Source organism: Oryza sativa, chromosome 10 (assembly GCF_034140825.1).
Source record: "Oryza sativa Japonica Group chromosome 10, ASM3414082v1".
In the NCBI taxonomy this organism is placed as follows: Eukaryota; Viridiplantae; Streptophyta; class Magnoliopsida; order Poales; family Poaceae; genus Oryza; species Oryza sativa.
In genome coordinates this window covers 20643932-20665409 of record NC_089044.1, presented here as the reverse complement: position 1 = coordinate 20665409, position 21478 = coordinate 20643932, and the positions used below count along the sequence as shown (strand labels likewise).

Sequence of the window (21478 nt, the reverse complement as noted above, 5' to 3'; positions counted from 1 at the left end):
CCTAATTAGTTATGTTTTCTTTTCTAACTAAATATATCTATGATTATCTATTACGATGACATTACTCATATTGCATAGAAAAAAATGTTTAGTCGCTGATAAATGATGATTATACCCCTCCGCACCTTTTTTTTTATAATAATGCCCCTCCGCGTTTTTTACTACCACTAGTTACTATTGTAGTATAAATAGATTTGAACCCTTCGATCAAATGAAATCAATAGTTCATATTGTTTTCTACTTAGTAGTAGAGAACATCGTAATGGAGCTCAAGGTGCGTAGGGTACCTCATGTCCATAACACCAACAAATAAAAATGGTGCAAATACCATTGAGTATTTGAGTATATTTCTTCGATGCTTTCTGGTACTTATATGGATTGTGTTAGATTACATGTTTGTTCAGCTTCAAATACCACTATAAATCTATAATCACTGTTGTCGAACTTTTATACTTTTTTATAATGTAAAGTATGATGGGCCATTGGAGCGAGGGGTACACTTCCTTAATAATTAAGATGTTAAACTCCAGCTCCAAATAGTAGGGAAACATCACTGAATCTGCCTTCAAGTCTATTATACTCCATTTATCATCAAAAGATCCATATCATATCCTTGTATTTCTTAATGAAAGGAGAACTAATTAGGTCGCATGCGCCAGCCATTCACACAAGAGCTTAACGAAAAGAAAAAAAAGGTGGAGAACAACTCACAGAATCCTCTTATTCTATTTATGTTTGTGCTGTAATCTCCGCTCTTTGCTCGCTGACTTGCATTATCTTGCAAAAAGCAACTCTAGATATGCGCGTCCAAATCAACAACTATACAATCAGTGGCTAGCTAGCTGCTAGCTAGCTAGTGATCGATGCAAGTTGATACTAGGATTAAGTATACTATTACCCGGTTTGATCGATCAATCAGCTCATGATCAACACTAAACCGTATCGATCGGCGTCACATCTCACATGTACTTCCCCAGTTGCCGGTTGCCCCCTGCATCGATCCTCTTTCGTGTTGCCTGCCGCCTGCCGCCTGCCGCTTTCAGCTCTGTGATGTTGGAAAACTATTCTAAACTCTCAAAGATGACATCCTCTCGTTATTTATATATCATCTAAATAGTTATAAAAAATATTAAAAAAATAATAAGATAGATTAATATATGATAAATTACTCCACAAATATGCAAGATAAAATTTAACTTGTACAGGTTGCAATGAAAAAAAATAAATTTAACTAAATATATGTTAACTAACCATAGTTTAATTTATGTATTTTCTATAATTTATAGATTTTAACTTGTATGTTTATGGAGTTATATATCACATATTAATCTATTTATTTAATTTTTTATAACTATTTAAATTACATGTAAATAATAATGTAAATAATAAGGGGAAGTTGGCTCGAAAGTTTTAGAGTCCACTCTCGTGATGTTGCCACTCGTACGTGAGCTAGCTTAGCTATATATTGCGCACATGTGCAGCAACCAAACCTAGCTGCTACGAGCAAGGCAAAGCAGAGCCGTCAGTTGCGGTCAGTTTCCCTGTCACCTCCAGGCGTCCAGGAACATACACACACATCAAGGTAGTGGTGGCCATGGCCGCGTGCAGGTGCAGCAGCCGCCTCTCCCTGCAGCTGCCTCCTCCGTGCTTGCTCATCGTCCTCGTCGCCGGTAAGTGTATCGTATCTTGCATGCATGCGTACGTGTGTGTGATGTGTGTCACTGTGGCTGACACGGCGGCTGGGATGTGTTGTTGTTGTTGGTTTTGGTGCAGCGGCGGCGATGGTGGCGGCGGCGGCGACAGGGGCGAGGGCGGCGTGGGTGGACTACCCGTCGGGGGTGCCGTGCGGGGAGACGATCCCGGTGGAGCAGTGCGACCCGGGCGACGCGGCGGCGAACAGCGCGTGCATGGACGTGTGCCACTACGGCGGATGCCGGCGCGGCGGCGAGTGCGTCTCCCTCGGCTTCGGCCGCGGCCGGGGATGCCACTGCAAGTGCTAGCAGCTGAACTGAGCTGAGCTGATCTCTGATCTGAACTGAACTGATATGCTAATCAGGTTGAGCAAAGTAGTAGAAGCAGTAATTAGGAGAGAATAAATTAATGAGCGCTAAGCTGCTGTTTGTAGATGCTCGCTTAGCTACTGTCCCGTTGCTGGCTGCCTTGCTAGTTTTCCCGCCCTTTTTTGTTCCTCTGTTTTTTCCTGATCTTCGTGTTTTGCATGAGTTGGTAGCACATTAGGTTTGCTTTTGTCCGCGCTGCCTCTCTGTACAAAAGCCTAAGGCGTGAGCTTTGAAAAATGAAATCGCCAGGTGCCTTTTGTTTTCTTGCACCTGTCTTTTGCCTCCTTTTTACAACAAGCTCGTGCTACCAAGTACCAGTTGGATCTAAACAAACAGGAGAAAATAATCACTGGATTGTACTTGCGGATCCGGAGTGTTCTTTTGGTTGCCAGAAGCATGTGTACTTCCGTTACAATGTTTGTGGTCAAGAGTTTCATAATCCATGTTCTAGAGACAGGAATTCTCTAGGACGCATCAACTATTCGAAGGTGTGTATGATTCTCCAGGACGAAATAAAGTAAGCACCATTCTGTTCTTCGGGACCAACATTGTCACACACCATCCACTCTCTGAGACTCGGTATCAAATATTCGCTTGCTAAAGCAAGATACTTCCTCCGTTTCAGTAATATGAATAGATTTATTAACATTAATATGAATATTGAAAATATTAGAATAACTTATATTGTGAAACGGAGAGTAGTACTACTACAAGATGTGCGCATTCCTGTGAGAATATAACAGGCAAGTAAAGAAAGCCCACCCAACCACCAAATTGCTTATCCTCCAAACGACAACAATACACATCAGTAACTCTATCTTCACAAGATGATCATCATCATCTAGCTCATGTGGCAGACAACACGTACAAATACAACTCATACATCACCACAATTCACGAAGAACAAGTTACAAGGGAGGGGATAGAAAGGTACATGAGCAGTTCTGCACTACAGATTGTCCATCTTTTTTTTCCTGTTGAAAAATCCTATACTGTACTGAGAACACAAACACCGCAGGACACAAGTCTTATTCACACTTTGTAAACACTACAAGGCTCAAGCTGATCAAGGACATCACATTCGGGGTGCTGTCCCTTTAATGGGGGCGATGAACATCAAGTGGCCGGCATCAGGGACCTCAAAACAACCACACAAACAGGGACCTCCAAACAACCGCGCACACTGGGGGTGGCAGCCACTGTGTTGTTTCGAATGCAAGTACACCGATTCGAGATTACTCTATAGTAGTTGTATTAGATATCAGCAAGGTAAAAAGGAGAAACCACGAGATGTACTACACAACAAGCTGCAGTCCAGACTCCGGATAGGCTTTTACATTTGGATAGACATCACCTCACCAGGCACTTTTGCTCGTCAAGCACACGATGCACACCTCTGAAGTTGGGTGTCAGCAAGGCTGTTCTGACTTCTGACTTTAGCTATGATCAAGCACACGATGTACACCTCTGAAGCAAGGTGCCAGCAAAGCTGTTCTGACCTCTTGACTGTAGCTATGAATCTGTGGGCGTGGACAAAAATAATCCACACCTTTGCCGATTGTACATGAACAGGATATCGGGCAAACTTGAGAACTGTGCAGACTTTGGAGTCATGTATTTACAGCTACTGTACAGGATTTTTGGCTGGCCTGCCGATTAATCGACATTGCTGAGGCAGCAAACTGCATCGAACTTGCCCCTTGACATGCAATAGTTCACCATCAATACCACATCCATCATGTGTGTTGGGCCCAGCCTTGAGCCTCACAGACTTAACCTGGAAAAGTTAATATGTCCGTGAACTAAGTAAATTAAAGAAAAGAGTTTTAACATGAAAACTTCTGGATAACAATAAAAATATCATGACAGGTTCAATAAAAACCAGAAAATTCTAACGTAATATATGCCAATCCCGACTTTATAGGTTTACCCTTTTTTTTCTCTCATCTATGATTCCAATTTCCAGAACAGATTGTGAATGGCATGTGAAAGGTAAATTTTTTCATTACACACCTACAATTGAACCAAGTTGTGCAGTGAATCCAGGAGATTTGCAATAAAAAAGAAAATAAAAAATACAATAATCACATGACATGCACAAAAAGATTTTAAAACAACAGTTTCTAAGAATGAACGAAAACCTTAATATTTGACCAAGAGAACCAATCGTATTACCTTCAGATATTCCACATTGGGAAGAGAAATATGCTTTCCAAACTGCAAAAGCACCAAAAATTTCAGTAACCTCAGCCTCCCACTTCCACCAACCAACAGTAGGTCCAGGCAATTGTCATCGTATTCAGCCTTAGGAGCAATAACCTGAGAGCTTAAACTCTGCACAGTCTTGCATGAATGGTTGCATACCAGTACACCAAGATACCGCCCCTTCCTAACTGTCCATCTTTCATCTAAGCTTGGGACTAGTTCCTTAGTCAGACCAAGTTCAATATCATCCAATGGACCAGGTAAGTCAATGGGAGTCTCTGGTTCCCAGTTAGGTTGATTATCCCATTTAGGCTCATCATCCCACTTGGGTCCTGAATCCCACACAGGCCCAGGATCTGAAATTGTGGAGGAGGCGTCTTCTTTGTCATGTGTTGTGGTACCACGAGAGGAATTTGCATCATTTGTAGCACCCGAGCCTGGCCATGCCTTTTCTGTCCTTGATTTCGATTTGGATCTACGCCAGTTGGGAGTCGATGAAACATGAGCCTGAGGATGGATCACTTCTTCTGGTTCTTTGAAAGTACTTGTTCTCCCTAATGATAGGCGCTTTGATTTTGGGTCAAGTGCACGAACAAGTTCAGAGGGTTCATTATTAGCATGTGGACTCGAAACCTCTAGATCTCCACCTGACATTATTCCTGTAGACATGATTGAATCAATGCTAGATAAACTTGAGGCACGAGGTAGACATTCTACTCGCGACCTCCGAACTACATCATCATAGAGGTCTGATGCATCAACTTTATCTTGCCCTTCCACAATTTTATGCTCACCACCACCACCATCTGATATTGGAAGATACTCCAATTCAAAGTTATACTTTGGCAAGCACAAGAATTTCAGAAAACCGGCTACAAAGTAACGGAGAGGACCAAAACGCTTCTGGTATCTCTCTGAGAGTTCAAGAACTGCAATAGAAACAAATAGTCAGATTTTCTGCTTCCATTTCAAAAAAGAATTAATATTGATCCAACAGGAAAAGAAAATGGTCTGAAATGTCAATTATGTGGTTACCATCACTAACAAAACCAAAATATGAGACTGTTGTGCCAAAATGGATAGTCCCACTTTGAATCCATTCAACGGCAAAAACATCAATGGGTGTAAAACCTCCCTGCAAGCAATGAACAGTTTAACAAACATTGATGTGAAACAAAAAAGAAAAAAATGCTGACACAAAATTGTGAGGGCAATAATTAACTCGGTCTACGTTAGACAGCTAAACTAGTACACAGCAGAACTCTTGACTAATTTGTATGCTTCACAGACTTTCAGTGCCCTGCTACATTTTCTTGAAAAGCAGCATGTAAACTTTCATACACGATTCTACCTTCAGTGTTCAAACTAATTCTTGCCAGAACAATGGTTTCAAATGATGGATTCTCTAAGAAAAAAAAATCAGCATGACTTCTGTGTACTTTCAGAACTGCTCGACTGCACCTGGTGACAGAAGCCCCCTTTGACATAAGTTGAGCTAGCTTACTACTGTGGCATACTAGGATGGCTAGTTAATGGAGTACAATAAGCAGATCTAGAAATGTCAGTACAGGCCTGGCCAACAATTCCACATCCCCAGGGTCCAACTAGAGCAAAGCAGTGTGAACACATGGTTGGCAACAAAGAGTAAAGAGTCATGATAGCTAGTAACTCAAGAGCTGGTATCATATCCAGCATCATCAATAACATTTAATTTCTTTGATGCCTAGTACTGAATCAATAAATCATGTGACACGTATATAGAAAACCATAAATACTGAAACAATATAATGATGTTTACCCTGACAATTGACATTGCTGCAGAAATCGGATCTTTAACACCCAATACTGTCCAAACAAGTGAGTTATCGGACCCTGCTGGTATTATACCAATTGGAACAGATACAGCCACATTTTGATCATCTCTACAAAGGAGACCATTGAGAACCTACAAAATGAATTTATTAATGCATCAGAACCTGTAGTTGACAAATGAGCATTTTATAGTGACATGCAAGGAGAGGATGGCTTCAGAAAGTGGAAGACAAACATGGTCTAGTGTTCATAGAAGTACATAGGTTTTGAGAAGTAAGCATTAACAGCCCTCATGTGATAACCATTCTAGGTTAGCAGCGTCACTGAAAATGATTTGAAGGTTTTGTGGGTTCGACAACCAGTTGTTTAATGAACTCCAAAATTGTGAATAACAAAGTAAAATATTACAATATACAAATCTGCTGATCCCTGGGAGAAGCTTCTTGAACTTAGTAGTTTCCCCCTGAAACAGTTCAGGCTGAGGAAGTAGAAGGTTGGTTTCAGAACAAAGTTGCGAAACTTCAAGCAATTTTCAGCAGTTTATATAGGTATATCCTATTTGTTCTTGATATAACAGATCAAAACTTCAGAAAAGCTAAGGCAATTTAAGAAACTGTAATTGGTAATGTTGTCATAAAAGATTACCTTCTCTAGTTGGTATACCAAACACATTAAAAATAAGATGAGGAAACATAAAAAAATCATGCATGAAATTAACATAGACTAACCTCATTAACAATCCCATCGCCACCCACACATACAATTCCTAGAAGACAGGCACAAACATGAATCAGATGATCAAAATAGTTATGTAGAACACTTCAGGTAAGATGTAAAGATATATATACCATCTGGACAGGTACTGAAATCTATTGTTGATACAAGAGATTTTGCATGACCAGCATGTGTAGTTTTGACCACTTCCATCTTGAAACCTGCAAGCTGTCACCGGCACTTATTATTGTTATAAAAACAAGCACAACCACATGATACACTGAAAACAAGTTGTTTTGCTCTGGAATGATAAGATGAGTATTTCCATACAATTGAATGCTCACTTATGTCAAAGACTATAGTGATGCCGAATTTTCATCCCTAATAAATTCAGCATTACAGAGATGATAGGACATGGCAGAAATAATCTTCAAGGCATGGCACTAGAAGCAGCAAGATTGATATGTAACGCAGTAGAGACAACAGTGTATCAAGATATTACTCCATCACACGTGTCTATGTAATACCAATATCTTGATTCAAATAGACTGGATGAAAGGATACAACAGCTACAGACACACACAGCGAGAGAGAGAGAGAGAGAGAGAGAGAGAGAGAGAGATTTAAAATCCCTTAAAGTTCAGGAACATTTCAAACATATGAATCATACCAACCAGCGGACCTTGACAGATAATGTGAACTACTAGAGCCAGAGAACCTTCAAAATGGCTCCTGGCAACAAATGGATAGCAAAGCATGCTCCAGTTCAACAGGAGAGATGATTCTTAGGGCACAATATGAACTCAAACATGAATTTATACATAGAGAAGCTCATCTTGGTAAGATACTGACAACATGAATATTGATATGGTCCTCTACTACAAACGAATTCATTTTTATGGAGATGGATCAAGGAACATAATAAAGAAACAGTTCGTGCCTTTTCATCTACCTATGCAAAGTTAGCATCTTACTTGATTACTACAAATAAAAAGGTCAACACGATTAGGTATATGACTTGCATTTTTATCGGTAACCAATGTCAATGGTAAATAAGGAAACATGAAAGACACTCATTGCAACATTTTTTTTAAAGTTATGTAATGACTATATGACCATAGCTAATGCTGCAAACATGCTTAAGAGTTGATGAGGCAGACATCACAGCTCTGATTATAAAATAATGCACATGATTCTATTCATCTAGACATACCTTGAATATAGGTTCCACTTTTCCGTGGAAAACTTTGCTAGATCTACCATGTCCAGATCGAGGATTCAAGATGACAAGTATCTTTGGGGGAGACCGGCATTTAACACATGGATCAAACATATTATCAAATGGAATGAGTTCAGATGAATGCTTCTTGCTAGATGCCATGGGGTGAGGTAATAGATTTACATAGCATTGTTGATCTGCAAAACCATTAACCCACCGAAAAGCCTCGTGTGGAGAAGTGGATAGGAAACGTAAGTCCTTTTGAATTTTTCTAGGCTTCATAAAGCAGGAAAGTCCACTGGATCTTTTTTCAAGAGGGCATGCATGCACAGTGAAGTGACGGAGCCCGGAATGATATGATACCTGCAATGTTAAAGTTGAAAAGATCTTAGAATTGCTCTCACATGATGTGGACTTGCAGTGAAACTCAGAAACATACCAACGCAATTTACAGAATAAAGTCAATGAGCTAAAAACTCACAGATACAATGTCCTCGAGCTTAAGGATATTAGAACCCCATACCAAGGCTTCAGTAGTGAGTCTAGCATCAAAGCAATTGCTACTGGACCCTGATCCAGACTGTTCACCTGATGCACTTTTGGCTTTGTTATCCAATGTAAGCTTCCCAGAACAAATTTCATACCCTAACAAATCAGACTTCTCATCTTCAATTCTGTTGTCGTGTGTGCCTGCCTTCTCTGGATCCTTGATGGCATCATCAATATCCTTTTGCTTTAAGAATTTTGAATTGCTTGTCTCCAGGAATACAGGAGAAGGGTTATGGTCTGCTGCAGTTGGAGAACGCCTGCTACTTGTGCGACGCAGCACTTTATGGATTAGCCCTCTTGGTGAAGTAAGATTCTGCTCATGATGATCAGACTTCTGAATTTCCATCTTTTAAGGGAGCCCAGTACATGCATAACATTGGGAGATGCTAGATGCTATAGAAACATGCCAATAATGGCATCACTCTTATAAGCTCATGGAACACCAACTTATGGCTGTGTGCCTGCAAAACATATGTAACAGAACATCAAGCAGGTAATAATGGAACAGATCTGCGCCTAATTGATTGCTGTGGCAACATCAGTAACCAATGAAAGCCGCAATGGATGAGTAGCAGCTACTGAGTGTTCAGTTAAATCATCCTATACATTTATAAGAAATTGCCTACCTAATATGATAGTTTAGCTAGGGATGCAAGTGGACCAGATCAGGCTGACCCATTGACCCCTTCTAGTTCATTTGAGTGCAAATAATACTAAATGGACCACCAATAGGTGGGAGTGATCCCTAGACCATTACCATAGTACTTGAGGAATAAATTATAACAGATCCTACAGGTGAATTTTTCTAGGTCCACCATAGCCAGGAGCTACCCTGCATCAATAATTCATCTCTATTTGAACTATGCCAGACATACAAATATCGATGTATGAAGCTGAAACACTCAACACCAACCTTTTAATCAAGGACAGAGATCAAGCCAAGTCAAACCACACAGACCAAAAGGGAAAAAAGTATTTAGAAAGCTACATAGAACAATTAATTTATAGTGCCACTTTGTAACCAACAAAAACTATTTTAAAATGAAAGGTTCCGTTGTTGGCCTGTCAAAGGTGATGACAGAAACTTAATGCATATACATATGCATGCCATTAGGTGATAATAACATGAGTAAAACGCATGGTCATTCAACATGTTTAGGTGTGTCATATAGGTCACTACTTCCAAAATGCACATTTAGGTCACTAATGTGAGTTAAATGAGTCATGTTCTCATCTAACTATCCATGTAAGCATACCTTACACATGACATGCCACCTAAGACTGAAAAAATTACTTCTGAAAATGTGCAGACCTAGCAATGTAATTGAGTGGAACAAAAACATAGTGAAAATAAAAGCTGCTAGGGTTTGATGGCAACTGAGAACTTGAACTCGTCAAAATAGGCACATGAAATAATTTAGTTTCACTAATTCCGTGTATTGCCAATTAGTAGTGCTCTGACAAAGGAAAAAATACACAAAGAGTTTTCTACACATTTCTAGATGCAATTTTTTAATCCTATGTGGCATGCCATGTGTACAAGGTATGCTCATGTGGATAGTTAGATGGGTAAATGACTCACTTAACTCACATTAGTGACTTAAATGTGCATTTTCTAAGTAGAGTAACCAATATGACACCTAAACAAGTTGGGTGACCCTCCATGCATTTTACTCATTAAACATTTTTTTGACAACCTTTATAGAATTTATTTATAAATATACGCATCATAGGTCCATACAAATAAAGAGTAGTAGGCATTACTTATCATTTTAAGAGATCCCACAGTGAACAATAGAATTTACGATTTCATGAAGTGGGCATTCATAGCAAACTCAACTATATGTTTTATACTCAATGAACAAAGGAATCAAAGGGACATCTCATGTTGTTACTTTTCATACAGCATATGAATCTGTCTTATAGTAAACTTACTCAATGGTGCAAACCTTACTCTTATAGAGTTACAGTAAGATGTCTGAAGGTGAACTACAGATGTCGGTGTAACTTCCATCAATCATTAGGGAAATTAACTTCCATTCTATACAAAATTGTACAGATATACATGAGTTATTCCGATTATGAAACAACTACACCTATAGCATCTACATGATCCTTGGTTTGTGAAAAAACACAAGTGATGGACACTAAATGTTCCTAAATCTTGTGGGTTAGGAACAAATATTGCTCAAGGAAAGCTATCTGCTGCATTGCCCAATGAAAAAACAACAATAAAAACTATAGTACATGAAGCACATGAGGCGTATCAACTGGATTCATCACCCGTCCAGGACGGGAATGAAGAAACCAGTTCAGAAATGACTCTTAAGGATCTGCAACCAATGGATAGTGGCCAAGGAAAAGACTAATAAGCAACCGAAGAGAACATCATGTTAGGTACAACCTTGGCACAGAAAAACTGCGTCTACCTAACCACAGAAATCAGAAGGCAAAAGCATCCCACAGCCACAGCCCACAGGACTCGCACCACAGCCCTGGGCGAAACGCCGCCGCCCAAACCGAATTCGCGCGCCTTCCAGAGCAGGCACGCCGAGGAGGAGGAGGAGGGCACTCACCGATCGGATCGAGCCGGACGGAGGCCGAGGCCACCCGAAGCCTCCCCACCGCCGCGGGCGCTCCGCCCCACCGCAAAATCCCCGCGCCACCGAGCTCGATTCGGCGGCGAAACCCTAGCTTGGTCGAAGCAAACGGAGAGAGAGAGAGAGAGACGGAGCGCGTAGCCGGTGGAGGAAGGAAGGAAGAGGAGGGGGGAAATTTATTAATTAACGGAGAGAGACAGCAAGGCAACGACGACGAGGAGGACGAAGGTATAGTGGGGGGAGCTGCTTTGGTTTGCTTTTAATCCCCGATTAGACTGTGGGGATTAGCTGCTAATCGTGCCATTTCCTGCGTGCTAATTATGGCACGTAGCGTGTCTTCCACGAAGAGACGCAGGAAAGGAAAAGGGGGCGGACGCCTGCTTTCTCTTTGGATTTTATCGGCACGACCCCCGCGGCCGCACGATGGGAATTTCCGACAGCTTTTTTATTTGGGTAGATTCGTGTTATTATAATTTTTGTGGTTTTGTTATTATAATTTTTGTGGTTTGGGGAAAAAAAACATTCTTACTGTTTAGTACTCTGTACTGTTTTTGAGTGGTTATTTCGATTCATGTCATTATAATTTCACCTTTATTAAAAATACGCTAATTTTTAGATCATATTACCCTCATATTCTTCCTTCATCCTCTACTCTCTTTCATATTCATCTTCTCCACCGCTAGATCTGACGGAGCTGATGTCGTTGAATGGTAGCTCTAAGCAGTATGTGGTGGGAATAGGGCAGCGTTGTTTTCCCTCGTTGGTTGACCCTGCTCATTGACCTATTTGCATGTTCACACCTCGAAGCCCACAACCCTCACCTGCACGAGGAGCTTCCCAACTCACAGTCCCAAACCCCAAGAAGGCACTCACCTTTGAGCTCTCCCGCGATATGGGTTAGGATGTGCTCTTGCCGCTACCTAGGAAGGAGGAAGGTGAAGTGGGATAGGTGTCAGAGCTCGCGGTTGGACGCGACAAATGGGAGGATGGGAGAATGGTGTGGCCAGTGAGGGAGGGGATGGGAAGAGAAGAGGGCCCTCCCATCGTGGAGCTTGTCGCACTACTCTGCACCGTTTTCACTACATGGAACTCGTCGGTCCGAGTCCCTGATCTACCACTTGTTGGCACCGGGAGAAGCAAGGGCAATGGTATGAGCTTGTCGGCTTGCGCCTTCATGATCCACTCCGCCATACGCCATAGTGCGCCGAGGAGCTTGCGGGAGAAGGGAGAGGTACGGTAGCAGCAGAAAGGGGATCGAGGGGAGACCGGCCCTCGGTCCGTGAGATGATGGGGACTCGTCATCCGTGCCATCGCCAAGGCTCGCTTCGTTAATTTCATCAGGTTGGCCGCCTCAATCTTGAGAAATGAACTAGAGATGAAAAGTGGATGAGGAGAATGAAAAGGGTAATATGGTCCAAAAATTTTAGAGAAATATAGTAAAAGGGTAAAGAGTGGCATATTTTGAATAACAACTTCAAAACTGTAAAATAATAACATGGATCCAATTAACCCGGTATGGCCGCGGTACACTAGCGTGTACGGTGACCCCACCTGTCGGCCTCCATCGCTGACGCGAGTTCATCGACCTGGGTGTGTTCTGCATCTGCACATCCACAGCTCGGCCAATCTTTGGAAAATCATAATTTAGGGAATTTGGGCTTTTATGATGTGCAACATAAGTGAGCCCATCTTATTCTTCAGACTTACTGTTGGGCCACTCATCTTACCTTCACGTCCCATACTGCCATCTAACTAAAGGAATAAGTTCACTTGAAGTCCCTTAATTTGTCGCCGAGTCTTAAATTTGTCCCTGCACCACAATATTAGATAGAAGCATCTTTCAACTAAAAAACTACTGACTTCGATAGTTGATGGATGCAACATATCTGATATTGCGGTTTATGGATGAATTTTAGACTTGACGATGACTTAGAAACCTAAAGTGAACTTATTCCTAAACTAAATGGGCTTGCTTTGTAAGTTTTACTGAGATCTGGGTGTTGGGCTTCGTAAATGGCCAAATAGGCCTCGGTGTTGGCATGGTTTACAAAGGGTCTGTCTGGCACAGCTCCAACTCTAGCTCCACCCCTCCTGGAGTTGGAGCTCAGCCAAACAGTTTCAGCTCCATCAAAACTGGGAGTGGAGTTGGGTGGAGCTCTCTCACAAAATGAACTAGAGTTGTGGAGCTGGGTTTAGGCAGCTCCACAACTCCACTCCAGACCCAACTCCTGAAGCTAAATTTATGAGTTGGAGCTGTATCAAACAGACCCAAAGTATTGACAATCTGGCTAAGCGCCTATCAACGAAAAGAAACACAGATGCTTTGAAAGGTTTTTTTTTTAAAAAAAAAAGTTTTCAGGGGTCAATCCCAAGTGTCCTAATATTGCTACAGATTGATAGAGCTAACCACAAGGTCTAATGGAAACTTTGCTTCCGAATCAGAATAGGACATATACACTTTCCGATGTACTATAAACTTACTACAAAAGAAAAAAAGCGGTGAAAAAAAAAGGTACTACCTCCGTTTCATATTATAAGACTTTCTAACATTGTACATATTTATATATGTGTTACACACACACACACACACACACACACACACACACATATATATATATATATATATATATATATATATATATATATATATATATATATATATATATATATATATATATATATAAAAGTATGTATGTATGTATGTATATATGTATAGATTCATTAATATCCATATGAATGTGGGTAATGCTAGAAAGTCTTATAATATGAAACGGAGGGAGTATGTGGTGAGCGCGTTTGCCCATCAGACTTTTCATTATAAATTGTGTGTCCATTCCACACCGCTTCAGATAGATTTTGGAGGGATTCGGTTCAGGTGCAGTAGCTAGTGTGATATTGTGACTGCAAGTTACACAGTCACACCAGCACCACTAGATTTGAAACATATGGCCCAGATGCATTAGAATACTGTAGCAAAGTACTGTAGCGTTGCTGCAAGAACTAGTGCTGATTCACTGTAGCAAACGATTTGGATCATTGGATCAAGAAATAGAGGGATCAGATTATGCGCAGTAGCAATAACAACTGCACTGGATCTCAATCCATTTTTGAGATATCTAGGAGTTTTGTGCATTTTCATTGTTGATCAAAATCCAAAGTCTTTTATTCTACTACCCTCGAGAAGGAGGAGATGTAAATTAGATCTATTGGATCAATAGACCCGATGAACTCCGAGAAAATCCATTGTTAAATGGCCTATAAAACGAAAATATGACATCGTGTACCGAGGGATATTAAGTTTAGAGTAACACCAATAAACTATTTTTTTCTCGATCCGCAACTAATGTTGATGGTATTGTTGTAATTCCATCTATGCCTTCCCAGACTACATTAGAAAATACTCGTTTTAGACCTTCTCAGAAGAATCTTTTTACCTGTGACCCTTAAATGGCGTATTAACTTTTTATTAGTTTGGTGTTAAAGCCTCTTTTAAATGGTGCATATGAGCCTTAGGATACATATCCAAACATTTTAGGTACATGCAAAAAAGTAGTTAGGTGTTGTATGCTTTAGAGCAAGTCTAATAGTATAGCTCACTACTAGCTCCAAATCATGTACAGCCAATATAGTAGCCAATTCATATAATAGTTGCTTACTATATACTATTAATGCATAGTCTCACCTGTAATATATACGTTATGTTTTTGAGTCCATGCTGTAGCTAGCTACAGATCTGTAGCCCGCTACTCTTCTCTCTCTTCTTTATCTCTTTAAAATATATTTATAGCTAGTTTATAGCTTGCTATTGTACCTGCTCTTACATGAGTTTTGGCATCTATCCTATGTGAATGGCTAGAATTACAGCCTACAGCCCCCAATGCTCCAAGAATTTGAGTCACAATTATTTTCCCTTTTCTCCTCTCCATGTGGTTTGTGCAAAGGCAACTATTTTGTCCTTCTTGTGGTGATGTTTGGACACGTGGCATACTTGAATAGAGGAATAAAGTTTATCAAGATATGGATGCTATGGTCCTCAAATAAAAGATAGGAATTCCTCACAAAAAACAGGAGAACAAAAATAGACATGGTTGGCTGACATTAAACCTCCAAATTGAAAAATACCGCCAAAAAAGAAGCCATGGATGAAGCAGATTATACTATCAAACTGCTCATACGCCTTTTGCACATTTGTTTCAGATGACACTTGTATCACCATTAAAGCAGTATTGACCAAACAAAAACAGGCCTTATTTAGATTCAATTTTTTTTTCCAAAAATGTCACATCGAATGTTTGAACACATGCACAGAGCATTAAATGTGGACGAAAAAAAACCAATTGCACAGTTTGCATGTAAATTACGAGACAAATCTTTTGAGCCTAATTACGTCATTATTTGACAATGTAATGCTACAGTAAATATTTACTAATGACGGATTAATTAGACTTAATAAATTCGTCTTGTAGTTTACAGGCGGAATCTATAATTTATTTTATTATTAGATTATATTTAATACTTTAAATATAAATATGTATCCGAATATACTTAAAAAAATTAGCCAAGAAACTAAACATGGCCACAGTTAAGCAGAGTATAGGAGTACAGTTAAGCAGAGTATAGGAGTAATCACAACATAGGAACAATGATTGATGGGATGGATCACAGAATATGTTCTACAAGGTCCCAAAAGAATGAAAATGAAATTCCTTTGATCACAAGTTCTAAACACATGGCAGGACATTAGTAAGCATCCTAATAGCTTAATGTATAGATCGCCACACAAAGATATTCTTTTTTAAAAAAGCATATGATGCACATACACTACAAGTCAAAACTATTTCGTAGAACAGTGGTCTACCACTAAACACTCAAAGCCCACCATCCTCCTCCACGTGCAGGTTTCAAACCGCTAACATGGGTGAGTGAATCTGTATTCAAATTCAAATAAATATATTTAAAATACCCCACACCGAACGAAGATTTACTCCCATTTACACCTAATTAGGTGGTGGTTGGATCCAGGAACTTAACTTTAGTCTCTATAGTTAGACACTAATTTAGAGTATTAAATATAGGCTACTTACAAAACTAATTACATAAATGAAAGCTAATTTACGAGACAATTTTTTTAAGCCTAATTAATCCATAATTAGGGAATATTTACTGTAGCATCACATAGGCTAATCATAGATTAATTAGGCTTAAATGATTCGTCTCGCGAATTAGTCCAAGATTATGGATGGGTTTTATTAATAGTCTACGTTTAATATTTATAATTAGTGTCCAAACATTCGATGTGATAGGGACTTAAAAGTTTTAGTCCCATCTAAACAGGGTCTTATTCTTTTAACGGTAGACGACACATCCATCATCAGCGAAACACCCATGATAACTCCGTCAATCATAATATATGCTGGATCAGTTTTTCATAAGTATTCATAGGTGTAGAGTGTGCGTGTGTATGTTTACATGGGTAAGTGTGCGTGTGTTGTGAACCTCTGTTTATACCGTGTTTTTTTTTAAAAAAAATGAAAATTCGAATGTGGCTTGTTGGTATTACAACCGCAGGTGAGTGAGACCACCCACCGGTTCGTGTCTCCGCACCGCCCATCCCTAAAACATCGCCACGTCCCCGCCACCCCCCTTCAATGTCCGTCGCCACCGGCGGCGGCGTCGTCCTCTCGCGTGCCCAATGCGCAAGCCCCACCACGCCGCGCAGCCTCCGCCGCCGCCGCCGCTCCCGCTCCCGCTCCCGCTCCCGCCGCGGAACTGCCCGCTCGCGACCGCGGTCCTGGCGCTCCTCTCCGTGCTCCTCGCCACGGCGCTGTGGGTCCTCCTCGTGCTGTCCCCGGCGTCCCACGCGAGGGGCCCAGCCGCGGGGCTGTCGGATGCGGCGGACGCGGAGGCGTTTGCGGTGGCGGGCGGAGGAGGCGGAGGCGGCGGGGAGGGCGCGGAGGCCCCGCTGTCGCTCGGCCACATCGTGTTCGGGATCGCGGGCTCCGCGCACCTCTGGCCGCGCCGCCGGGAGTACGTCCGGATGTGGTGGGACCCGGCCGCCATGCGCGGGCACGTGTGGCTCGACGCCGGGGCGCCCGCGGCGCCGGGGCCGAGCGCGTCCGGGGAGGGGTCCCTCCTCCCGCCGATCCGGGTGTCGGAGGACACGTCGCGGTTCCGGTACACGAACCCCACGGGCCACCCCTCGGGCCTCCGGATCGCGCGCATCGCCGCCGAGGCCGTGCGGCTCGTGGGCGGCGGCGGCGGGGGCGCGCGGTGGGTGGTGCTCGTGGACGACGACACCGTGGTGTCCGCGGACAACCTGGTGGCCGTGCTCGGGAAGTACGACTGGAGGGAGATGGTGTACGTCGGCGCGCCGTCGGAGAGCCACTCGGCGAACACCTACTTCAGCCACAGTATGGCGTTCGGGGGCGGCGGCGTCGCGCTCAGCCTCCCCCTCGCCACGGCGCTCGCGCGGACGCTCGACGTCTGCATCGAGAGGTACCCCAAGCTGTACGGAAGTGACGATCGCCTCCATGCTTGCATCACCGAGCTCGGAGTGCCCCTCTCCCGCGAGTACGGATTCCATCAGGTATGAGCTTATTTTTCAACATTTTGTGGCCATTCAACAGAAATGTGGGTTGGGTATTAACAGCGCTTAGATTATTGAGTGGTCTTATGAAATGTTATTCGCCTCAGCAATTGGAGCACTTATTCTGTTCTGCTTTGTACGATCTGCTGATAGACTAGTTACCAGTGACACAGTGACTTGAATTCAGGGACTATCCACTCTCTCCTGATCCCATGCATGAATTTAGTGCGAAATAGCATGCTGTCTATGCTCACGGAAATTCGGGGGATTGCTAATGAACTAGCCCAATTTAGAATTTGCGTTAGATCTTGGGAGGCATGCATATTGATCCACTCTTTGGAACCTTACCATTTCTGTGATGCTTGATTCATTATGGCAGAAAGGAAGTGTAGCCTGTCTGCTGTTGTGCCAACCTAGCTGGCTGTTATATGTTCAATCAGAATACATGAACAATAGTAGTAGGGTCTTGCCAGAGTGGTTATGTTAGATTGATAGTGAAAGGAAGTTTGGTAGTACTTGAATGTTACCTTTCTTTGGGCTCTTTTATGGCCAGCAGAAGTTTTTGCAAGAACTTGCCTGCTTGCTTTATAGTACTATTGTAATTTCTGTCAAATAGGTACCAGCATGCTGCATGTGTTTGAAAATATGATAATAAGTGATTAGCAAGTTCTTTTTTCTGTTTGCACATTAACAAGTCATATTTACTTTTTTTTATTAATCGTGTGTATGGAGAACTAAACTCTACTCTCTTAATCTTACTTTTGTCCCTTTGCATTGTAATCAGTGGGATATCAGAGGCAATGCCCATGGTATATTGGCTGCTCATCCAATTGCTCCTTTCATCAGTATCCACCATCTGGAGCTTGTCGATCCTATATACCCTGGTTTGAACTCTCTTGAGAGTTTGGAGCTCTTTACAAAGGCTATGAAAACAGAACCCATGAGCTTCTTGCAGCGCTCGATTTGTTATGATAAAAGGCAGAAGTATACATTTGCAGTCTCTTTGGGTTATGTTGTTCAAGTGTACCCCTATGTTCTTCTTCCTCGTGAATTGGAGCGATCCGAGCGGACTTACATTGCATATAATAGGATGAGTCAGCGAACTGAATTTGATTTTGACACTAAGGATATTCAGAAATCATTGTGCAAGAAACCTATATTATTTTTCTTGAAGGATGTTTGGAAGGATGGAAACATAACTAGGGGTTCTTATATACGTGCAAGTGTTCGGGATGACCTAAAAAACAAAGTGTTTTGCTTCAGGTCACCCCCTTTACCTGACATAGACGAGATTCAAGTTTCTGCATCCCCATTAAGCAAAAGATGGCATCTGGTTTGTTCTAATATTCCTAACAATATATCATATCTTGTTTCTACATTTACATTGGCTAATTGTCGTACCACTGATATAGGCACCAAGAAGGTTATGCAGTGCGCTTAAAGGATCTATTAATGGCACTTTGTTTATGTTTGTTCGGCAATGTGGACGGGGGACATTTGGCTCAGCTTCTGATTCTCTATAATTGATGGAAAGCAGAGGTGTATATTTTCTGTTCAGATGATACCTGGAAGATGTAGTTACCATCCTACATTCTTTGAATCGAGTGTTGTGGGGGCTCTTTTTCTGCCTCGAGCACTTGGCAGTTACCAACTGCTTGTTATACTTGGTAGTTGTTGAAGGTAGTTTCTGTATCTTCTGAATAGTGACATTAGAAAATAGTTTTAATCGTTGACCGTAACAATTGGGATTCATTTTTGATGATTTTTAAGGTGCTTCTAAAATTATGATGGTTTCTCAGGCTAGTACCATTCCCTATTTGACGATTGATGACCTGTAATATATCTAATGTAGGCCTTTTCAGGTTTTCATTCACTTTGTACTATATTTCATCAATTGGAAAAAAACCCAATCATGCATGGGCTATACTAAGTTTAAACATAGGTCTCAGACATAAATATGGACCTTACTTATTACATAAAAAATGGCATCATGCTTGTCCATACCTACTTTGAGTTGCAAATTAATTCCATGTGCTATGTATGCTTATCATGGTGTTGTCTTTTGATATGGATGCAAGAGGACCCTTCTAGGAGATCATAACCCCCCCTCCCCCCCCCCTATTTTCATTAGTAGAAATGAGCATTACAAAGTTTCTGACCGTCAGTATTATGATTAATTGATCAAAATTTGATACTTTCTTCTTGTCATGTACCATTTTGTTATTAAAGGATATAGTTTCTAACTTTGTTTAGGCATCAGAGCAATCAAATCATTGCTAATATACAAAAAGGAATTCAGAAGGATATGCAGATATACAAACAGTTGAAAAATGACAGGGAAAAAAATATGCCTGCTGATTGGAGAGAGATTTTTTTTGTTGTTAAAAATAAGTTAGCACACAGGCGTACGATTCAAAATTAATTGTGGTCTAATGGCTGAGTCGATGAGCGAAAATACCTAGTTGCTTCGCACGATGAATCCAGTTTTCTACGTCTTGCATACATCTTATGAGAAAATAATCATTGACTGACATGGTTGTCAACTATTATGTTCCAGTTACGAGGATCTTTTTGCAGAAAGCTCTGAAAATTTAAGTTGCATTTGCCATTTTAGTTATTTGAAGGAAAAAAAACTGTTGTGTCTAGTCATAAACTGCCTTGAGCTTCATTTTTCCTAATTTTTATAAAGAATGTTGGAGTGGGATGCTTAGCTTCCGACAATCTTTTACAGTGTCAGTGTGCTGTGTGCGGTACTCTGTTTCGACAACCTTAATGCTTATTTAAGAGTAACTGGCTTACTGGCATATGCAGATTGATATTTTTCATTTCCCTTGCATTTTGTTTTCAGTATCCGGTGCTTTATCTGTAGCCTTTTTTCAACACTCTGTTCTCTACTTTTATGTCGCCACATGATGTGCTTTAATCAATGCTTTATGCTGTGGTCACAAATGTTCTAACTTTTGAGCAAAGTTTCAGTGCTGTATTCATTCACTTCAATAGCAAGATTAATCTATCATGGTACATTGCAAAAGTTGCCAGATTGACTTGGTGTTCTGAAATTCTTTTGTAGCAGTTTGTTAATAGAAGAATCTGCTGAGGAACAAAGCTGAAAAAGAAATACTGGTGGCTTTTTTTGTGGAATCTTCAAGCTACTCGTGGATGTACGATACTTGTGGACGGAGACTGGGTGAACGGAGTGTCACCCTTTGATTAGCTGCATTAGTCTGACTGAAACAACTTTCCGGCTTCATTCTTTGAGACCCGTGTACTAACCTTGATGGATTCTCAGTCGAAATGTGAAATCACTAAATCAGGTAAGAACAGCACTCCATTAGCATTGTATTGGAGGGCTGTAAACCTTTCCCGATACCTTGTTTAGAACTGTAAATCAGTGTGAACTGTGAAGCGCCATAACCATGAAAGAGATTCCATTCAATCTTTATTCCTTTCCAGTTCATTCTGAAAGCCGTTATCTGCTATGACGCCTAAATTTACTTTTGTGTCCATTTTAGTCCTACTCCTTTTGATATCTGCTTTATACTATCAAAGTCTTACCACAGCTAAACATGTTACCTTTATTGGGGCATGTCTAAAGTTGAGGATTTAAATGGGGCAAATCCGCAAATGCACATGTACCTTTTCCAGATCAATTACCTTAAGCTATATGCCATATCCTTTCTGTAGTATATCCTTGCTGTTCTCGTGTAAGTCGAATTTCTAACGTGTTTTTCCT

At 41.2% G+C, this 21478-nt stretch overlaps 3 protein-coding genes across 4 annotated transcripts; 2 read left to right on the top strand and 1 right to left on the bottom strand.

Annotated features, from left to right (window-relative positions):
* Nucleotides 1-1492: 1492 nt before the first annotated feature.
* On the top strand, nucleotides 1493-2323 carry LOC4349121 (uncharacterized). Its single transcript, XM_015757931.3, has 2 exons — nucleotides 1493-1670; nucleotides 1774-2323. Exons 1-2 carry the CDS (start codon nucleotides 1595-1597, stop codon nucleotides 1998-2000), a joined length of 303 nt encoding a protein of 100 aa, XP_015613417.1. The 5' UTR covers nucleotides 1493-1594; the 3' UTR covers nucleotides 2001-2323.
* A 485-nt stretch (nucleotides 2324-2808) lies between these two features.
* On the bottom strand, nucleotides 2809-11360 carry LOC4349120 (sphingoid long-chain bases kinase 1). Its single transcript, XM_015758909.3, has 9 exons — nucleotides 11136-11360; nucleotides 8492-9020; nucleotides 8005-8373; nucleotides 6926-7019; nucleotides 6806-6843; nucleotides 6064-6210; nucleotides 5301-5400; nucleotides 4236-5194; nucleotides 2809-3837 (listed from the first exon to the last, which is right to left on the bottom strand). The coding sequence occupies exons 2-9, from the start codon at nucleotides 8903-8905 to the stop codon at nucleotides 3685-3687; spliced, it is 2274 nt and encodes a 757-aa protein (XP_015614395.1). The 5' UTR covers nucleotides 8906-9020; nucleotides 11136-11360; the 3' UTR covers nucleotides 2809-3684.
* Nucleotides 11361-16743: 5383 nt separating this feature from the next.
* LOC4349119 (uncharacterized) lies at nucleotides 16744-21187 on the top strand. 2 transcript variants are annotated; one of them, XM_066304791.1, is made up of 4 exons: nucleotides 16744-17745; nucleotides 18530-19078; nucleotides 19158-19425; nucleotides 20819-21187. In XM_066304791.1, the coding sequence occupies exons 1-3, from the start codon at nucleotides 16852-16854 to the stop codon at nucleotides 19266-19268; spliced, it is 1554 nt and encodes a 517-aa protein (XP_066160888.1). In that variant the 5' UTR covers nucleotides 16744-16851; the 3' UTR covers nucleotides 19269-19425; nucleotides 20819-21187. The 2 variants fall into 2 exon arrangements, with proteins under 2 accessions (XP_066160888.1, XP_066160889.1); XM_066304792.1 differs by having other exon boundaries at nucleotides 20816-21187.
* The last annotated feature ends 291 nt before the right edge of the window (nucleotides 21188-21478 follow it).

Excerpts from the sequence above, each read along its gene's own strand:
- LOC4349121 (XM_015757931.3), top strand. The coding sequence starts at position 1,595 with ATGGCCGCGTGCAGGTGCAGCAGCCGCCTCTCCCTGCAGCTGCCTCCT. Across the intron at positions 1,671-1,773 it reads GCTCATCGTCCTCGTCGCCG|CGGCGGCGATGGTGGCGGCG; the intron begins GTAAGTGTATCG and ends GTTTTGGTGCAG.
- LOC4349120 (XM_015758909.3), bottom strand. The coding sequence starts at position 8,905 with ATGGAAATTCAGAAGTCTGATCATCATGAGCAGAATCTTACTTCACCA. Across the intron at positions 8,374-8,491 it reads AGCTCGAGGACATTGTATCT|GTATCATATCATTCCGGGCT; the intron begins GTGAGTTTTTAG and ends TTAACATTGCAG. Across the intron at positions 6,211-6,805 it reads GCGATGGGATTGTTAATGAG|GTTCTCAATGGTCTCCTTTG; the intron begins GTTAGTCTATGT and ends TTCATTTTGTAG.
- LOC4349119 (XM_066304791.1), top strand. The coding sequence starts at position 16,852 with ATGCGCAAGCCCCACCACGCCGCGCAGCCTCCGCCGCCGCCGCCGCTC. Across the intron at positions 17,746-18,529 it reads GCGAGTACGGATTCCATCAG|TGGGATATCAGAGGCAATGC; the intron begins GTATGAGCTTAT and ends CATTGTAATCAG. Across the intron at positions 19,079-19,157 it reads TAAGCAAAAGATGGCATCTG|GCACCAAGAAGGTTATGCAG; the intron begins GTTTGTTCTAAT and ends CCACTGATATAG.